The 20,102-nt window shown below is 40.5% G+C and overlaps 2 protein-coding genes across 2 annotated transcripts; one reads left to right on the forward strand and one right to left on the reverse strand.

Moving 5' to 3' along the window:
* Window positions 1-6,329: 6,329 nt before the first annotated feature.
* LOC123447711 (protein phosphatase inhibitor 2-like) lies at window positions 6,330-9,123 on the forward strand. Its single transcript, XM_045124345.1, has 5 exons — window positions 6,330-6,473; window positions 6,950-7,039; window positions 7,848-7,963; window positions 8,061-8,228; window positions 8,602-9,123. The coding sequence occupies exons 2-5, from the start codon at window positions 7,035-7,037 to the stop codon at window positions 8,817-8,819; spliced, it is 507 nt and encodes a 168-aa protein (XP_044980280.1). The 5' UTR covers window positions 6,330-6,473; window positions 6,950-7,034; the 3' UTR covers window positions 8,820-9,123.
* Window positions 9,124-12,998: 3,875 nt separating this feature from the next.
* On the reverse strand, window positions 12,999-18,870 carry LOC123447712 (nuclear poly(A) polymerase 1-like). Its single transcript, XM_045124346.1, has 12 exons — window positions 17,806-18,870; window positions 17,640-17,717; window positions 17,447-17,554; window positions 17,109-17,171; window positions 16,872-17,033; window positions 16,572-16,685; window positions 16,431-16,493; window positions 15,563-15,892; window positions 14,937-15,101; window positions 13,955-14,848; window positions 13,718-13,791; window positions 12,999-13,344 (listed from the first exon to the last, which is right to left on the reverse strand). The coding sequence occupies exons 1-12, from the start codon at window positions 17,902-17,904 to the stop codon at window positions 13,302-13,304; spliced, it is 2,193 nt and encodes a 730-aa protein (XP_044980281.1). The 5' UTR covers window positions 17,905-18,870; the 3' UTR covers window positions 12,999-13,301.
* Between the last annotated feature and the right edge of the window lie 1,232 nt (window positions 18,871-20,102).

Genomic DNA, 20,102 nt, shown 5'->3' on the forward strand with positions numbered 1-20,102 from the left:
GAGCGCATCGCGTCGACCCTGGTCCACCATGGCCTGCGCCCAGGCCGCTGCCACACCACTCGCCGCCGCGGCCGACCTCAACCACCACTGTTGTCGATCTCAACCCACCCGCCTCCGCGGTCGTACCTCTGCCCGCTTGCTGACTCCGTTTCGGCGCTCGAGCACAGCTTCTGGATCAAATCAATGCGACAGCTACAGTGGCTGGGGATGATGCGTCTGCTCGATCCAGAACGGCGGCGGCGCGCGGATAAGGCGTGGAGGAGCGAAGTACTTGCAGGTGGAGGCAGGCCTCCATGGCTCACACGGGGAACTCCGAGGTTATGGCGCGGCAACGGCGACTCCTTATGGCCAGATAGAGACGCCTAACCCTTGCTCCCCTCATCGTATCCCCTCCTCCGGCAAAAACTCATCATCTCGTGAGATCCCCTCCCCATGCCTCCAACCGTGTGCCAAACACCGGTAAGAAATTTTGTTTTGTGGGGATTTGTTTGCTGATGAATGAATGTATTGAATGTAAGATTGCATTGTCGTAGAGACAGAGAATGAAACACCACCTTCAGTTTGTCATCTGATCCCACATTCTCTACCCCATGAGTGAAATAAGATAACAGTCCATTGATAAATTCACGTAGCCTCTTTGTTTTGCTTTGCTTGTTCCGCTCAATTTCTCATCATGATGAAATTAACAATGGACGGGTTGATTTCTCAACAAAATAGGATAGGACTGACTACATTAGTTAGTTAGCTTATTATTTTAATAAATCAAAATGATTATAAAAAGATTAAAAGCGTGTGGTATTTTTTTCTCCCGTTGCAACGCACGGGCCCTTTTGCTAGTTTTTTTTAATGCAACAACGTATTGTATACGTATATATTTACAAGAGTGTGATCTTTTTTTTTATGGTGACAGTGGTTTCCTTCCCATTGTTGTTAAATGAGAGCAAAAATCTCCCATGTGCTTGTGAAACCCCCGGGTTTCTGGCCCCTCTGTGCTATCAACGGGCCGGCCCGGCCTGCCTAGGCACGACTATTAGCCGGACCGTGTCGTGCCGGCCCACGCCACGTGAGCTACACGAACCGGCCCGTCCGCACGCCATACCCGATTTTGGACCGATTTTAGGCTTTTTTTTATCAATTTTGGTCTGCTGGGCTATATATATATATATATATATATATATATATATATATATATATATATATATATATTTTGTTTGAGGCACCTAGGAGCCTGGGCACCTAGGCGCCTGTTATGGTAAGCCATTTTTATTAGTACATGTCGTGTAATAAATGAAATAGTAGTTTTCCATTTTTCGTTTGCATACACTAATATCCTTAATTGTCAACTATTGATTCCCATTTTTCGTTTGCATGCACTAGTATCTTAACAATAATTTCATTCTAAATATTAGGTTGATGTATTGTACCTAATGAAAATATATACATATGTGGGTTATTATATCTAACGAAAATATACACATAGCATTAGTATTATACTTAATGAAAAATATACATATACACATGATATTATATGTACACGTACATCAGGTATTATACAAAATTAATATTATAGCTATACCTCGGATATCTCAAATACCTACTAACAAGACAAAATTAATATACTCAGAAATGTCATACGTATGTAGATACCTTGAAAATATCATGAGTATGTACGTAAATCTAGTATATATCATGAGTATGTAGATACCTCGAAAATTTCATGAGTATGTATGTAAATACCCTGTCGACGTATATACTCGGCTATGTGAAAAAAGTAGGAAAATATTTTATATACTCGGCCGACGTATATACTCGTCCATGTGAAAAAAGGTAAGAAAATATTATACATACTTGGTTGACCCACATAACCGGGTATGCGAAAAATAGACAATTTTTTATACATACAATAATATACCTCAAGTGGAAATATACCCCACGTGTATGTGCACTTATATACGTCACTATATGAAAAAACCTTAGAAAATAATGTACGTACCAAATCGACGTACATAAAGTAAATTATGACTGTATATATACCTGACTACATGAGGTATCTAATACGAATATCTAATATGTATCCAATATATTTTGTGTACATATAATATTCTGGGTTATGTATGTGTATACCTAGTGACTTATTTAAGGTACTATGTAGTCTATGAAAAATAGAAAAAAAACAGATTATTGGGGGGGGGGGGTTATGTATTATGTATTTATGTATACCCAATATATTTTTAATGATGACACACCTAATAATGACATACCTTTTCTTTACATATACCTAATATATGAGGTATGTACATATACCTAATATATTATATGTACAAACTCATTTCTTAGTACATGTATATTGCTTGAAGACATATCCAAAAATAATATATTTTTAATGATGATATACCTAATAATGATATACTCTTTTTGGGGGGTGGGGGTATATATATACCTAAGATATTGTACGCAAAGATTATTTTCTCTAAAAATATACCATGAATATGGTGTCATGTGAGATACATTTCTCTCAAAAAAAGTATCACACCTAAGATATTGTTCTATGTAGAAAAGTGCACGAACCATGCATGTAACCATTAATATCCATTTTCACTTTCCATTCTAATGTGGGTATTAAATGTCCAGATCATGCAATAATTAGTATTAATTCTTTTCTAATGGAACGTTCTACTACTAATACAAGTGCACACATCTCAACATAATCTGACGATTTGTAGGCAAGGTGCTCAGGCACCTAGGTGCGCGCGCGCGCGCGCGCGCGCACACACACACACACACACACATATATATATATATATATATATATATATATATATATATATATATGAAAATTGTCCGTGCATTGCAACGGAAGATTCAGGATTAAAAGACTATCATGATGATGACAACGACAAAGAACGAAATACATTGAAATTTTAACACATGTACACGCACATTCACCTATTTAATAGTTTTTTGAACAAATTCACGCTACTGCATACACATTAACACATCTAGATATATACATCAAGACGGTAGCATGACATTTACATGTATATCACATCTATACATCAGCAACAGTAGCATGACCTAGCAGGTAGCCACTACCAAATTACAGTAGCATTGTGCACCAATTTATTTTGTTCTTGTATTTATAGATGGCAATGTCCTTGTTAGTTAACTATGAAGAAAGCAATGATGCCAAACTATGAATTGGATTATGAGAATTAAAAGCTCAAAGAACTCAGTTACGTAGTACTATTTTGTGAGAGAACTTGTTTTATTTTCTCTAAGGAGAGGAAGCTTTTGCCATGCTCCCCGCAGCTCTTCTTGGGGCTTCAGAGTGTTGTACAACGAGCGGAAGCACATTCTGTGTTGATGTCATCCCTGGAGTTGTGGTTGTTGTTCACTTGTCCGTGGACGTTGTGATGTGGCTCAAGACCTCATGTGCAGACATTGCTTGAAGCCTGGATCACATTTTGTTGGGGGAGCGGCATCATGGCTTTTCGGATAGCTGCTCCTTGGTGAGGTAGCCCATCCTCCCTGGCGAGGTCGCCCATGCACCATGGAGATACACGTTGCTCAACGACAGTGCTGGTAGTAGCATGAGAATCTTACCGATGAGCAAGTCGTCGTTCAGCGTCGGCTCGCCCGACGACAACCAGATCTTGATTTCTTTTTGACAAGTTATCATCGTTTGCATGGCCAGGTCGAGTCAATGTTTTGACGAACATACTATGTGGATGGATTCACATTGTATGTATATATATACAAAGAAAGCGTAGGCAGCGTCCTAGTGTACGTATATACAAAAAAAGTGTAGGCAGCATCCTAGTGTACGTATATACAAAGAAAGCGTAGGCAGCGTCCTAGAGTTTCGATCTTAATATTTAATTCGTGTTTGTAGAAAGATATCAGGTGGTTCAAACACAAAAAATAGAGACGTACGTGTATCCATCTCTATCACGATAGAGAAGACACAAAAAGAAATCACGCAACCAAAACAAAAAAACGTACAGAAATCAAAAAATGTACGCTTAGTAAATAATTGCTAGCATGAATATTTGTTGGAAGGAAATAATGTTGGATGCAAATCAAACTCATATATAATTTGGTCCGTGGTATAATGTGTAAATAAGACTCCATAATATACTGCTTGGCTACTAACGTTACTATAGGCTCAATTTGAAGACTTCCTTTAGAGTGAACGAAAGGCAATAATTTAAATAAAAGAAATTCTATTTGTTCGATTACACCGGGCTCATGTGGTTGTTTGCTTGGGGTTTGCTTGTGCACGTCGTGAGTTCGAGACCGACTCCTTCTTTTTTATTCTATCACTTATTAATAAAGAACCTTGGATTGATTATTGAAAAAGTCAAGATTTTTATTAATAACCTTGGATTGATTATTGAAAAAGTCAAGATTTTTTTCTGTAAAATGCGGACGAATCGTTTTTTTCATCTTAAACCAATATATCACGGGTTTATTACCACGAACCTCAAGGGATGCTTTACAAAACGTTACGATGGAGTAAGAATACTTTTTTCCTTTTTAGTAGATATATATATATATATATATATATATTCATCACCCTCGATGAAAAATAGTTACTCTTAGCCCCCTCTATTTTCATATTAATGCATCAATAATTTTATGTTCTATCACTTATTAATAAAGGACCTTGGGTTGATTATTGAAAAGGTCAAGATTTTTTTCTGTAAAATGCGGACGAATCGTTTTTTTCATCTTAAACCAATATATCACGGGTTTATTACCACGAACCTCAAGGGATGCTCTACAAAACGTCACGATGGACTAAGAATACTTTTTCCCTTTATTAGTAGATATATATATATATATATTCATCACCCTCGATGAAAAATAGTTACTCTTCACCCCCTCTATTTTCACATTAATGCATCATAATTTTATGTTTCATAATTTTTTTTCTTATTCCATACATAAAAAAAGACTGTAAGAAAATATATAGTCATCATAAAAAATATTTTATGTTACGTAAAATTACAAACATAAAAATATAGTGTAAAATATGCATGAAATGCGATTTTTCTTGTCTTATGACCTATAGTTTTTATTTTTTAATTAAACTTTACGTAATGAATCAATATAAATGTAACTATTCGTATTCTGAATGTAATTTATTTATGAAACGGTCGTAAAATTAGCTGGACGAAGAATAACTTATTCTAAATTTTGGATGATATATATATATATATATATATATATATATATATATATATATATATATATATATATATATATATATACGGGGTACCATGACGGCTCACGTGTCCAATCTTCCGAAATCACTAGTTAGCGAATACACCTTTCAATGATTACTCCCACCTTCACAGGTTGTGATAAGTGGCGCACTGCATGGGTGCCACTTGTCGCAACCTGGGAGTTTTCCCTTTTTTCGTATATTCGTATTTTTAAAACGTTTTATCTCCTAAACCGTGCTTCAAATCTCGAACCATTTTCATCGTTGGCTTTCTCGCGTCGAGATCTCCAAAACAAGATCCCATGTTGATAGGTTTTGACGAACTTTTTTTCATGTAAAAAAACAGAAGAAAAAACCGGACGAAAAACCGTGCCTCACGCGATAGAGAAAAACAACAGAAAACACGCTTTTTTCCCTTTCCGAGAGGCACGGGTCGTGCCTCTCGCGAAGGCAAAACCGTGCCTCTCACGGAAAAAAACAGAAAACACATTTTTTTCCCTTTTCAGAAGAGGCGCGGGCGTGCTCTCGCAAAGGCTAAATCGTGTCTCTCGCGAAAGCAAAACCGTGTCTTTCGCGGAAGCAAAACCGTGCCTCTCGTAAAATAACAAAAAACACATTTTTTTTCCTTTCCGAAAGGCACGGCCGTGCCTCTCGCGAAGGCAAAGTCGGGCATTTCGTGAAAGCAAAACCGTGTCTCTCGCAAAAAAAAAAAACGCGTTTTTTTCCTTTTCAAGCCTCTCGTGAAGGCAAAATCATGCCTCTTGCTGAAGCAAAACCGCGCCTGTCGCAAAAAAACAGAAAACAAGTTTTTCGCGTAAAAAAAGAAAACGTGTTTTTTCGCAAAAAAAATTGCGTCCAAAAGTTACGAAAGACCGATGAAAAATCATAACACCAAAAAAACGAAAAAAACCACTAAAAAAAAAACGAAAATGGTGCGAAAAATTCAAAGAGACGGGCTACGTACCTAACGACCCGTTTAGGTCGTATCGTGCCTGGTTCATTAACAGGTTGTGTCGGCGTGGTCGCGAGCTGGCCTGTTTAACCCCACCCGTTTGGTCAGCTATGGCTACCAAACGGTGTGGAAGTACCGGGGGCAGAAGGGGAAATAAGCCACGGAAACACAACCAACACCTCCGGCGCGTGCTCCTCCGCCTCCAACCCGACCCCAACCCCGATTCGCCCCCTCGCCGCCCACCTCGCCGCCGAGCTTGCTCCTCCGCCGGAACCGCCGCCGAGAGCAGCTAAGGTAATCCCCTTTTGATCCCCGGTCAGAATCCGTCTCCCTTTCGTCACGACGCGCGGTCGATCCCCGTAGCGGCGACTTTTCCTCTCCACCACCAACACCACCCTTCCACCCCGTCCCGTGCCCCTCCTCTTCTCCGCCTGACCTACCGAGCCTACCAATCCGACCCGACCTGATCCATCTGCCACAGCACACTGAAGAGTGTAACCTAAGAATTATGTTTTTAAAAGATCGTTGGTATACGCATTCTGTCAAAATCATCAGAGAACTGCACATTTGATTGGCTCCAAAAGCCATAGATTCTTGCTGACCACTGCCGTCTGGTCATTAGCTTGTCCCACCCCCCATGTGTCAGATGCACTCTTAGATGGTCCGCGCATGTCGGATTCGGTAGTCACAGTGGCACACTCCCACCTCCCACCTCCCAAAATATGTGCGTCTTTCTTCGATTTACTCTTGACAGTTTTTTTTTTCTGCAGGAAAACCTAGAATAGGTGGTGTTATCTGGCTCTTCGGATTGCTGTCTAAACATTTCTTGATCTTCATTCATCAGAAACTTAAGTCATGAGGTTAGTAGTCTTAATTCCTCCTTTGAGATCAATAAGAAACTGTTTGAAAGATATGATGCATACTGACATATTTTGGTACGCGCGTTTTTCGGAGTCTTAGTTAGTACTCCCTCCGTCCCAAAATAAGTGTCTCAACTTTATACTAGCTCTAATACAAATTTGTACTAAGCTTAAGACAGTTATTTTGGGACGGAGGGAGTACTCCATTACTTGGCTTGGGTTGTTTCAAATCTTATCTCTGGGCTAGCATAATCATGGAGCATAAGCATTTCTCTTTTTTTTTTTACCAACTTGTGAACAATGGTTCAGCATATTTGTTTGGTGTCCTGAGGAATACAACTGGTTTTCACGTTGCAACATGACATGGTAAATTAAAGTGTGTAGACAGTCTTGAACTTAATCCAGGTTTTATACAAAATAGCGTTCTCTGTTTGAGAAACTGGAAGGACTGATAGAGCTAATATGTCGAAGGGCTTATATCCGATATAAGACTCTCTATTTGGCTTTTGCATTTTATATATGGTACTATGAAGACATGGAAAATAGCATCGCTCTGTTACCTGCTTAAACACAATATGGCCTAGCTATTGATTTCTACATGGATGTGGTATTGGAAAAAATGGGTAATAATTTTGTAGTACCATTTGTATTTTTATATGGTTTTACATGTACACGAAACCATGTTTTTTGGCGCAAATGCTGCGCTATGATCCAGAGCTAGTGAAACAACTGAACTGGCTGCATAAGTGTGAGCTAGACCTCAACTTGCTTGATTTTGCTTCCATTATTTTGACCCTTTTCTCTTCAGCTCCCATCGCGTGAAGTGGAATGAGGACAATCTGTATGAGATTGAATCAAACAAGCCAGTGAGGCAGAAGATAACTGAGCCCAAGACACCGTATCACCCTATGATGGATGAAGATGGTATATGTCTTGTTACTTGTATCTCATCATATCTGACCACTATTTGTGGTCATAATGTGCAACCGCTGAATAATTGCTTTCATTGCTTGCTCTCTAGGGTCACTATCACCAACACGCCCTTTCGACAAGTGTCTAGATGAGACTGTTAGTGCTGAAGCTATATTCACTGCTTTAAATGGTGTGGCCTCTTCAAGTAAAAATGATTCAAAGGATGATGAGTGGGCATCCTCAGATGATGATGCAGATGCCATGGAACAGGATGGTGGTTGGTAGCTTCTTTCCCAGTTGCCATTTTATGTTTCTAGTGTTACTAGAGTAAATCAGTGATTACTGATGTTCAGTTTATTTGACTAGTTGAGTTATGCGACTCTATTTTATGGTATCAGCTTCCTATAATGAAGTACATAAGTGATCCAACTACATGACTACACACTCATATAGCTCTTCCGAATTTCCTAGCTAAGATAAACCTTTTGTAACCCTTTCTAAGTTTGTACCTGTCACCATGATTCATATTTGTATTTGATGTCATGCACAAGTGTATACTTCATTGTCAACATAATGGGCAATAATAAGCTTACTATCCGAGTCCAGGATGTTATTTGGACATGCAGTGATATGTGTTGATATTGATGCAGACTCAGAAGCTGACAAATCATCAGTGAGTTTCAAGGAGCATCGCCGCAATCACTACGATGAATACCGCAAGGTTAAGGAACTGATGCGCACTGGATCCCTGGTTGAAGACGAGGCCCATGCGAATGAGCGAGGTGCAAACAACATCCAAGACAAAACCGCGGGAGGAGAACAGGCAACAGGCGACAAGAGCGAATCGTCAGCGTCACCTCAAGTATGAGCCACAGCAAAGTGAATCCTGTGGTCGCTAAGCCTAGGGAAGTTCAACTAAGCGGGAGCACGCAGTTGCGCCTGCTCTGTGTGTATTGTTTGATCCTTGTTTTCATACCAGATTGGATGGTTTTCTGTACGCAAAGAACCTGTTCCTCTTTTTTATTTCGAGATGTTGCGGTCCTAAAATGGTGGAGAATTCTAGTTGAACTAGCTACTTCACGTTCAGTCAAGAGGCTAGAATTTGTCTCAGGCACTTCTTATAATATTGGAACTGAGTTATATGAACAATCCTTAGCAAATTTTCTTGGTGAGATCATGCTTTGCTGCCATCAGATTACTGATTGCAGATCTGAAGACAACTACTGTTGACATGGGTTGTTATTTGTGAACATACTATTATTATTATACAGTTAAGGTATTTGCTTTCATTGTTCAGTTCAGTGATTCATTTGGTGTACCTGGCCACTGGAAACAGCTTATGAGAATATGAGATTGTAAGCAGGAAGCTGTGGCGTGCTTGAACAGCTCGGTTGCTTGCTAGGGTTTAATGCCAAAAGATTAGCAATGCATGTCTTGTGGTGTAACATTTGGCAAATTAAAAAGAAGTGTTTAGGGCAGTGGTTGATAAGATAGTCTTCTCTTATGTTTTCCACGTAATCTAGATAAGACGATAAAAATTGATGTACAATTGGACTTGCTATTTCTAATACGTGGTGAGACAAGCGTTGCTAAGAGACCATCTCTTGGATTTTGCGGGTTTTCTTTCTTCCCGTCGAAGGAAAAAGAATATCTCGTCGGAAGAGTTCCTCCAACAAGGGTCGTCTGATCCACGCATGTGGATAGTTTTAGGTCAAAGTAGATTTGTTTAAGGTTGTTCATCGTCTTGGCTTCGGCGATGGCGATGTTGAGTAAAAGATTGTTCAGATCATTCCCTAACAAAGCGATCGCCCTGTTGTTGGCGATGAATCTAAAGACCAGTATGTTCAAGTAAGGATTGTGCGGCGATGGCGGTATCCTCGTGGTGGATGTGTCCTCGGTCTTCGTTGTTGCGATGACGTTTGCTACAGCGTCAGCATGGAGCTTGAAAGGTAGTCCGGGATCGAATGTAGATTGTGGTTTGCATCGATGACATATGGAAGATGGTGGATCGTGTGCTTCGTCCGTGGTTCGTGCATGGTAGGTGTAGTTTCCTCATTCGGCGTCTTAGTCGTGTCGTCGTGCGAGGATCTGAAGTTCAATGGCGTGTTGGGGGGGTTGCCCTGATTTGATTCATTCAATGGTAATGGTTTCACCTTTGATGAGCCACCTTGAAGGTTCGCAAAGTTGCACATCAGCGATGGAGCCGTATCAAGCTCGGATGAGGAGATGATCCGTCATTTATTTCTTTGAGGCCGTTGTGGTGGTGCAAGGCACATGTGATGTATGTTGGTGTTAAGCTAGTTATTCTTTGGTTGGTGTTTTTTTCTTTTTGCTCAAAAACTAGCGTTCTGTTTTTTTTAGTTTTGTCAGGTCGATGTTTACATGAAGCCAACGAAACAAGACAAGTTCTTTTTATGATTTCTCTCTCCTTTACTTTAGTATTTATTCTAGATGGCACTCCTAAGATCATCATTGTACAAGCCCTTAATAGAAAGTTCATAGCAAAGTTAAGGTTGTCTAATATAATTATGCAATTTTTTGATTAACCAAAGTTCATTTTAAAAAAATTGAAGTGTTATATATCATGGTGTGCACACCCTCACACAACGCCTATTGAAGATGAAGGATGGTGTCACGAGACAAGACATGACGTCAGAACATTTTTGTGAGCGACAAATGTATTGTATCTAGTGAACCACTGTGTTTTCATCATTAGATCTGGACTGTGCGGGGCGTGCTCGCTTCCCCTCTCTCCTAATTCCTGCCTCTCTTCCAAGTTTTTTTTTGTGTCTCTCCATGTCTGGTCTCTCTGTTTTTTCTTCTGCATCTTAGCATGAATAGCTAGCGTTCATTCTGTTTTCCGGCTTAAGAAACCCACGCGAATCGCTAGCGGTGTTCAAAGAAGATGAAAAATTAAATTATGCGTAAAAGAGAGATCAAACGCGGGTCTCCTAGGATTTGCATGCTCCAAATAACTAACTCACCTAATTCTTTATTTTCCCAACAAATGAAGATTAGATACATGAACCTTTTAATTACCATGGCAGCAAAGTAAAACTGTTTTCTGATACATTTTTTCTCAGTCTTTCTCTAGTACATCATTTGTGCTACACTTTAATATTTTTTATGTAAATAACATAGTAAATTACATACCACACAACTACTAACGGGCATGCAAGCACCGTGATAATTTTAGGCCCCCAAAAAGAGTTAATAATTTCTATATAAATAACATGGTAATTCATGAATAGCAATTCACAAACCTAATAACACAGGTACAAACATCATGGTAACTTTAACCCTGAGATTCTTTTATTAAAACACATACCCCCAATAACTTATGTGTAAGTAGCATAATGGTAATATACGGACTATGGACCTGATAACTTATGTACAAACACCATGATAATTTTGACTCAGGGAAAAAGTTAATAAAAAATACCCCCGTGATAACTTCTGTGTAAATGGCATGGAAATATACGCACTGCAGACTGCATAACTTACGTCCAAAACATCATGGTAATTTTGACTGGGAATTGAGAAAATATCCCCAATGACTATTTACTAAATAAGATGAACAAAACAAAAACCCTAATAGGTGAACAATTCATAAAAATGCATGATATTTCCCTCTCACGGACTTGTTACATTATCTCGAGTAGATTGGTTGTCAAGGTCTAAAAGATTGCGTTATGCGCATGTATTAGCTCTTTTTCAAAAAAAACACAAACTTTATTTATTTGAAAAATCCATTACATCATTTACTCAAACCAATCAAAAGTCAAAGAAAATTTAGCCAATATAACAAGCTCATGAGCAACTTTGTTTGTTTCTCCACTATAACACTCCCTAGAAATAGAGACGTCACAAGCATTGTAATAGACAATTGTATTCAAAATGTGCATAAAATAAAATATTCCGGAACCGCCTCACCAGCGCAATCTACTTCACAGGCTTTATTAATAAAATCATTCATCCCCAAACTTCTTCATACTTCCATTGCTTTATTACAGAGGAATAACGTGCATGTATTAGCTCTTATAAAGTACACCTTCTATCCATATTAATTGTCGATGATTAAGTAATTGTACTAAATCAACGATAATTAATATGAATCAGCGGGAGTACTGTACTTTTCTAATTTTGTTTTGATTGTGATTTTTTCTTGGTCGTTTTACTTTAAAGAGACACAGTAGGTACTATAGTTTCTAGCTAGCTTGGTTATTGAAGATCTAAAACTTTTGCACTATGGGCATGTATTATAGCACTTCTAAAGTACTATGGTTTCTAGTTTGTCTTGATTGTATTTTTTTGTCATTTTACTTTAAAAACACCATTGTAAAGGGGGTAGTTGTTTTGGCTATGGGGAGCATATGCTCCCAGATGAACAGTAAATTCAAAAAAAAAATAGTAAATAAATTTTAAAAATTCTGATTTTTATGTAGCTGTTCATGCTAGTGTAACAAGTATACTTGACAAATTTCATACAAAACGGGATATTCGTGCTTAGTAGGTGAAATAAACAATGTTGTGTAACAAAAAAAAATTAGCAATTGAAGGTAACATTTGGCATTTTTTTTTACACAGGACAAAATACTTAAGCTTTCCCTCTAGACAATTTACAGATAGCATTTGAATGTGACAATGAATGCATCTACTTTCTTTGTAAGGAAATATAATACTCCCTTCGTCTCAAAATAAGTGTCTCAACTTTGTACTAGCTCTAGTACAAAGTTGTACTAGGCTTGAGACAGTTATTTTTTAGACGGAGGGAGTAGCATTTAGATTAACTAAAAAAATAGTGATCTAAACGCTTTTATATTTTTTACGGAGGAAGTAATTTTTTTTAGCATTTGAAAAAACTATGTTTTTACACATAGGAACATATGTCCCCTAAAGCCAAATAGGATTTCTGCAGCAACTTATGTGATATCATCGCTGAGCCACTAAAAACGAATTTGAAACCTTGATAACCACACAACTAACCACCCCAAGGATGGGTGGTTCTCTGATGTTCATCCGTTAAATTTATGCACAAGGCCAGCAATTATTGGCAAATAAAATTATATTAACACGACATATGTCTTTTACAGTGAGTACACAAGCCAACCAAAGATGAGAATATTCCAAGATCGCAAACAGCAAGTACCATGGTTAAAAAGGTCATAAATTACAAACAATTTCTCTATTTATTTTTTCCACGGCACAAAAGTTGGCATACAATGGCCTACAGTGGATGTGTTTACATTTGAACATCATAAAATGAAAAATTGAAAGCTCTCACTGGAATTGTCCTATCCTCAGTATCTTCAATTCTTCACGCGCTGGCCTGGTCTTGGATTCGGGAGCTTCATTCAGCTTGTTTTGGTTGCGGCACAGTTGACAATCTAAGCCTTAAACAATTTAAAAGAAGTGTTATTATCAGCATAACATCACACATGAAGCAGGAAAACCAACGAACAAGATGAACTGCCAACATATTGTGAATATCCATCCGACAAGTGGAGACACACACATTGACAGAGTCTCCCAATATAAAACAAGTTTTTGACCATTATTACTTTGCAAATGAATATCTTAGTAATACATTTAAAATCGTACTTGTCAAGACAAATCATACTTCCAATGAAATGTTACTTTTCCTTTGATCAATCTATAATACAACATGTATTTGTAAGCCAAAGCTAGAGAAGACTGACTGCACGCTTTCTAGGACGTCATATATTTCCAAATACAGGTAGTTAGTAGTAGGTAGCACAAGAGTACCTGAGGGGCTTTCTTTGAACAGTTGATGTTGATGCACGGGTAGCACCAACTGGCGGGCCAGCAAGTTCAAGTGGCTTTTTAAAAATAAAAACAGAATCACAATTAATATCAAAATACACATAAATAGTAGTGGAAGAAGCTAAATCAGACGATGCATTTAGAGATAAAAGCATTAAGAGCTAATGAGTATGTATAAATACAAAAGACATATGAAAAAAGTTATAAGAAAAAAAATACCTCCAGCTCTTCCTCAGCCTTGCGCTTCAGATGATTGTTATTATCATGAGAACTCAAATTGCATGTTTGCTCCAGGGTCCTTCCAGAACATCCTTCCGAAGATGATCCATGAACAGGAAGCACATATTTATTGTCAGGCTTAGCTTGATACGATGCCAGCTCATCAAGCTCATCAACCACAGCCGGAGCGAAATTCACAGGATTATTTGCAGGAATCCCCTCAGCTTCCCTGTGTAAACTATTATTCAAACAAATGTCCAACCCATTTGTTGGAGCACCATTGCTTGAAGTAGATGGCATACTGTTAGGTTGTGTAACTACATCCAACACAGCAATATTCCCAGGAGTAGATGTACTTCCAAGTAAGTGCCCTGGATGTTCGTGCTCAACTGATTCTGTGTGAAGATTTGAATGCCCATTCAAAATACTTGGGGTTTCTTTACTTGATACACTGGGGACCAACAAAGTACTTTGATAGCCACCAGAATGATCTAGAGCAGATTGAGGATCACTCCAACTTTCAGCTCCCAATGGATTTCCAACTTGACCATCAGCTGTAACAACGTTCCTAGAAACAGTGCGACTGCTCCTAGCTGCTGTTCTGGAAGAACGAGGAGGGCGCACTCCACCAGGAAAAACAAATAAAGGGATATCTTTTCTTTTTACATGAGACACTTCAATATCCATTCCTTCTCTCCGATGTGCATAAGCAAGAACTGCGCTCTTAAACTCATTTACGATTCCTCTGATGTCAAATTGCTCAGCTTCTTGAGGTTGGGCAGTTTGTTTTCTCCAAAGACCCATGAAGTAAAAACTATGCAACGGTCTGGATCCATCAGAGAAATCCCTGGGATGCGGATGTGCAAGGAGCATCTCATGAGTATACCGTTCAAACTACATCAAAAACCAAAATCACATATTAAAACACACACAGCACATACATCAGCAAGAAGAATGAAAGTTTTTTTTTTCAATTATTCACCTTTAATACAAGGGTCCGAAGGCGAGACTCTACCCAACCTTTCCAATTCCGGAGGTCATCTTCACTTCTCGCTGTGATACCAACCTCCAAATAATTTTTGTATAATTCAAAAAATGGATATGGCTCGAATAAATCATCCCAGGTTGCTCTATTTTCATCTATTGCCTGCAGTTAATCATCAAGGGAAAATCAAGTATTATGCAAGACATATAGGTAACATACCTGTGAACTCAAAATAGAAGTTTTAAACATAAATAAATGCAAAGAAAGTTTTACATACATTATATGTTTTATTATTGGTCATATAATTAAAGTAAGATAACTCTACAATAAAATGAATTTGCATAACTCTAAATCCCAATATAACAAATACATATCCTACATTAATAATTATTATTTAGACAGCAGACTGAGTTACAGAAATGGTGTGCTTTCATTAGCATTACAGATGCTACATTGAGATCAATGTTTTCTGAGGATACAATTCGCACTTTTAAGATCAATATAAATATATTACTACTAGACAGTAGATATCAGTAATATCACATCATTTGAATGCATGTTATGATTTTAATTACTGAATTCCTGTTAAAATATAAACAATTTATTCTGAAAATAATAAGTACCTGGCAGATCTCGTATCCTCGTGTGAATTCTTGAATCATCACATACCTAGTACTAGTAGATACATTATAACTAGAATTCATACAAGGATAGGCGGGTGTAATTATAGGCATCTGATGGCCCCTGTCTCTAAAGTTTCTTCTTGGATCCCAAACAGGGAGGCCAAGAGGACCCTCCTCAATATGGCAAAGTGTAACAGGGTTGGGCCACTTCCACTGGCTGTACACTCTGAAAAATCGAGATATCAACATGCTGGGCGATGCATTTGGGTACAATTGACATATACGAGCAACAAGAATTGCCCAATTTATGCCACCCAAGAATCCCATAACCTGGACATGCAAGAAAAATCTGAGTATCAACTTCACATTCATAGATCATAATACTGATATGATGATATGCATATGTAAACATGCAATCATGCAATGGACATAGCTAGCAGGGTGCTAAGTGTCTCCACATGCTGCAAAAAAAAAAAATTATGCAACCATATTGTATGTGCAACGGTATTTTGGAAATATCAGTGAACAGCTTAAGAAAACGCTAACTTTTTTGGTTCTCTTGTTTCTGTACTTGTATTTTGTGTCCCATGTTACCACAGTACTACTTGAACAGTTGACCCCGAAACAATATGAAAGCTATTTTTGTATATCTATTAAGGCATATAAATGGCAGACAATCAGACAACGTATTGTTACATTTGGTGTTAACTCTTGCTTGAAACCAAATGGAACATAATGTCTTCTTTTAGAATGAAGCAAAATATTGTCTTGTTCTGTTGGCCTCCTCGTATAAAGTTTCCGGTCTTTCCCTAATAATGTATGTACGTTCATACTTTAAAGCATACTGTTTCAGTGAGAAGAAGCATACATTTGAGTACACCCCACGGCGCTTCCCCCAGTATCTCATGAACCTTAAGGTTGTGCGAAAACTCTGGATTCGAGAAAACAAATGGGTTTTAGTCCATAGAATAATATTGACATGTTTACTTGAGAAACAGGCGACACATACCGGAATGTTTGGGACCAATCGTAAGATTTGATCAGTAACTCGACACCCATTTAAACTACGAACAGCCTGTTCATCAACATTGTGCAGTATGGAGTCCTGAGAAAGATCAAGATCCTGAAATGGAATCATGTAACATGATCAGGAATTCCTATCAAACATCATCAGAACATGTTATGAAATGATTCACAGGCCAAACAAAACTAGGGCATAAAATGATGCAAATGCTTCCATTCTCTACTCATTTACTACAATGACTACCGATATATTATTTAAATAACAAATCTGTAAAACAAAACTTACGTCAGGAATCACCACATGTGCAAGGTTTGCATATAAAAGGTCAATAGACACTCCACAAAGTTTGAACCCCAGAACAGGCACATGAGCATCTGGTACTGGATGTAATTCAGAAACCTCTGGCATCTCCGCTAGCATATCGTGAAGACACCTGAAGAAGTAGTCCTGCAAAAAAGAAAATGCACATTGGACACAATAAGACTCTGATACCTTTGGAATTTTAATAATAGATTCTCTTACATTTCGAGTTGCGTGTCTTGGACCCACACATAGCGTATCAATATCTGCGCCAGGACCGTGCACCTGTGCAATAAGTAACAGAATAGGTAGAATCACAACAGTTAATTAAGGTGACGAAGATAGAAAACCTCATAAAACAGCAACAGTATATATCTTTACCAGTAAACCTAACTAAAACCACCAGACTCTGCATGGATATACACATATGACTGATGCACTTGCATCATTTGATAGAAAAAACACACAAAATAGGCAAAAAGCATGAAAACACTGTAACAACTGATGAGTAAGTATTTCTTTAGAAATAAGACTACACAAGAAACGGCGCAATGGAGTACCCCTAGGCGGTATGAACCAAATGTGAAGATCTTGGCATTTGCTTCGTGCACAAACTGGTCGCCATAACCACTAACCCTAGTGGCCTTCTTAATCCAAGTTTTCACAGTCTGCCAGGACAAACAAGTCATCTTGAAACCGGTGTACCCAAATTATAATCCAAAATATAAGCACATCGGCAGAGTATGCTCAAACCTGGTCAAGTTTGCCTAAGACCTCTTCTCGCGAGACAGCCTCCTCTTGACTCTCATACAAGCCCGCATCAGCAAGAAACTGATCGACACCAATAACAACATATGAGCAGAACACATTAAACAGGAGAGCAACAGAAAATTCTGGCCGATATCACACAGGCACGCACCTTCTCGACCTCGGCTGTCTGAACGACATCCTTCTCGGTCGGACCGCTTAACGAGATTGGCTCGGAGACGCCAAGATAACCAGTATTGCTCTTCGCCATCAAGGCTCCCAAATTATTATTTATTTTATTTTTCGATGAAAGTTCGATTGTACAAGCTTTATATAAGAAAAAAAAAAGCAGGATGCTGGGGATACCAGCTTTACAAGGTAGAGTTCAATACAACACCAAAAACATATTACAGCAGTAAAATCAGGCTGAGCCTACACGTCGCACTGCCCCAGGACAGCAGAAGCAGACCGACTCCTTGTCTTCACCGGCGCCTGGCTGCTGGAGGGCCAGGCTCCACGACTCAATCCTCTGAAACCCTCCCTGAGGGGCGGATCTATACGGCGTGCCGACCAGAAATTGGTGGAGGCCACTGGAGTTTAACCGACGACGAAAAGATGGCACTTTGAAAACCAAAATGGCCAAGACCGCGGACGGGGTCGAGGCGGCAGAGGCGCAATGAGGCCGAACGGAGACGGCGATGGACGCGGCGCGTGGAACTGGGGGGTTTGAGGCGTCGGCGGCGACGCTGAGCGGCGGCGGCGGCGGCAGGTCTATGGCACAGCGGTCGGATTGGAGGATGCGCGGGTCAGGAGAGGGAGAGGCAGTAAATAGAGGCGGGGGCGGCGGAGGGGAACGAAACCGTCGGGGAGACGGATTCCGGCTCCGTTTCTAGCACGGAGGGCACGCAGTTGATTCCAATCAATCAATCGAAAAACAAAACAAACTGAAGGCGCGTTCGGGAGCGCGACGGGATTGGCTCCGGGGGAGTGCGGCGGCGGCGGCGGCGGAGGAGGAGGAGGTCCGGTACGGCGGCGACGGTGAAATCCGGGAAGCTGCGGCGACGAGGGAGATGGTACACGGGGCGGACGCCGGAGATGCGGATGATCCTCGACGGAGACGGCTCGATGCGACGGGCCTAGCCGACTAGGGCTTGTGGCTCTGCTCCGATGGGGAGAGACTGGAGGAGGGAGAGGGGGGTGGGGGTGGGGGAGGGGGAGGGAGAGGACAGGGGTCGGGGGTGGCCGGTAGACAACAGGAGGGCTGTGGGAAAATGATCGAGCTGGACGAGTTTTTTTTTTCTTTTTTCTTTTAAGAGCATCTTGAACAGCAGTTTATGTGCAGATAAATGCTCTGAGTAAATTTTAGGGAAGCACTCTGCGCCGGCGCGCCGCCGGCCCAACTGTTGGGCCGGTCGAGCTACAACCGTCAGATTTGGTCCCCCGAGCCGTCAGATCCCGTCGTCCCCATCCCTCCTATTTTCAACCTCTCGCACAGGGAAAGGAGAGAGGCCCGTCTCGCACGCGCCGACGCCCCAGCACGCGCCGACCGCCTCGCCTCACCTCCTCACCGCTAGCCACCCTTCACCGTCGGTCGCCGCCCTTGTCGCCCTCGCCGCCCTCACCTATGTCGCCTTCTGTGCGTTTCTAACCTCCGTGGATGTAGCAGCGTGCGCTCATGGTTGCAACCCTTGTAAAAAAACAATACGGTTGCAACAAAACAGAACGACAAATGTAGCAAAATTGTATAATGGTTGTAGCATTTTCCATCATGGTTGCAACTCGCCATGTCAACGGTTGTAGCAAAAAAACAATACGGTTGCAACAACAAAAAATGACTGATGTAGCAAATTTGTATAATGATTGCAGCATTTTTCATCATGGTTGCAACTCGCCCATGTCAACGGTTGTAGCAAAAAAACAATACGGTTGCAGCAAAAAAGAATGACTGATGTAGCAAATTTGTATAATAGTTGCAGCATTTTTTCATCATGGTTGCAACTCCGACTACAAAACTCCGGCGAAGTTTGGTTGCAAGTCTCATGGACGTGGTTGTAACTTCTTTTATCAACGGTTGAAGCTTTTTTTATGCCGTTTGAAGCTTTTTGCACACCGCTTGTAGCTTTTTTTTAGTAGATGCATACACACAGATCAGTCCATGGCAGGAGGCAGTCATGTCATCTCCCCTGTGGCTCGGCCCGAGCATCAGCGATGGTGGTTTTGCAGCAGCGCCAGCGAAGGGTACGAGGGCGTGCGACGGTGCCTGCGGGGGAGGGGGGCGACGGCGTCATGCGCAAAGGGAACGCTAACGAACGTACGAGGGCGTGCGACGGCGCCTGTGCGGGGGAGGGGGCGACGGCGGCATGCACAGAGGAGAAGCACGCGACGGCGGCGCCTGAGCGGGGGGAGGGGCGACGGCGACCTGCGCAGAGGGGAAGCACACGACGGCGGCGCCTGCGCGGAGGAAGGGGG

The sequence above is a fragment of the Hordeum vulgare genome, chromosome 4H (assembly GCF_904849725.1).
Source record: "Hordeum vulgare subsp. vulgare chromosome 4H, MorexV3_pseudomolecules_assembly, whole genome shotgun sequence".
Classification (NCBI taxonomy): Eukaryota; Viridiplantae; Streptophyta; class Magnoliopsida; order Poales; family Poaceae; genus Hordeum; species Hordeum vulgare.

What these genes read in the sequence shown, in the direction of transcription:
- LOC123447711 (XM_045124345.1), top strand. An exon ending in CCCTATGATGGATGAAGATG is followed by an intron (nt 7,964 to 8,060) that starts GTATATGTCTTG and finishes CTTGCTCTCTAG; the next exon opens with GGTCACTATCACCAACACGC. An exon ending in TGCCATGGAACAGGATGGTG is followed by an intron (nt 8,229 to 8,601) that starts GTTGGTAGCTTC and finishes ATATTGATGCAG; the next exon opens with ACTCAGAAGCTGACAAATCA.
- LOC123447712 (XM_045124346.1), bottom strand. Translation starts at nt 17,904, where the DNA reads ATGGCGAAGAGCAATACTGGTTATCTTGGCGTCTCCGAGCCAATCTCG. An exon ending in TTCGGACCCTTGTATTAAAG is followed by an intron (nt 14,849 to 14,936) that starts GTGAATAATTGA and finishes TTTTTGATGTAG; the next exon opens with TTTGAACGGTATACTCATGA. An exon ending in AGGCTGAGGAAGAGCTGGAG is followed by an intron (nt 13,792 to 13,954) that starts GTATTTTTTTTC and finishes ATTTTTAAAAAG; the next exon opens with CCACTTGAACTTGCTGGCCC.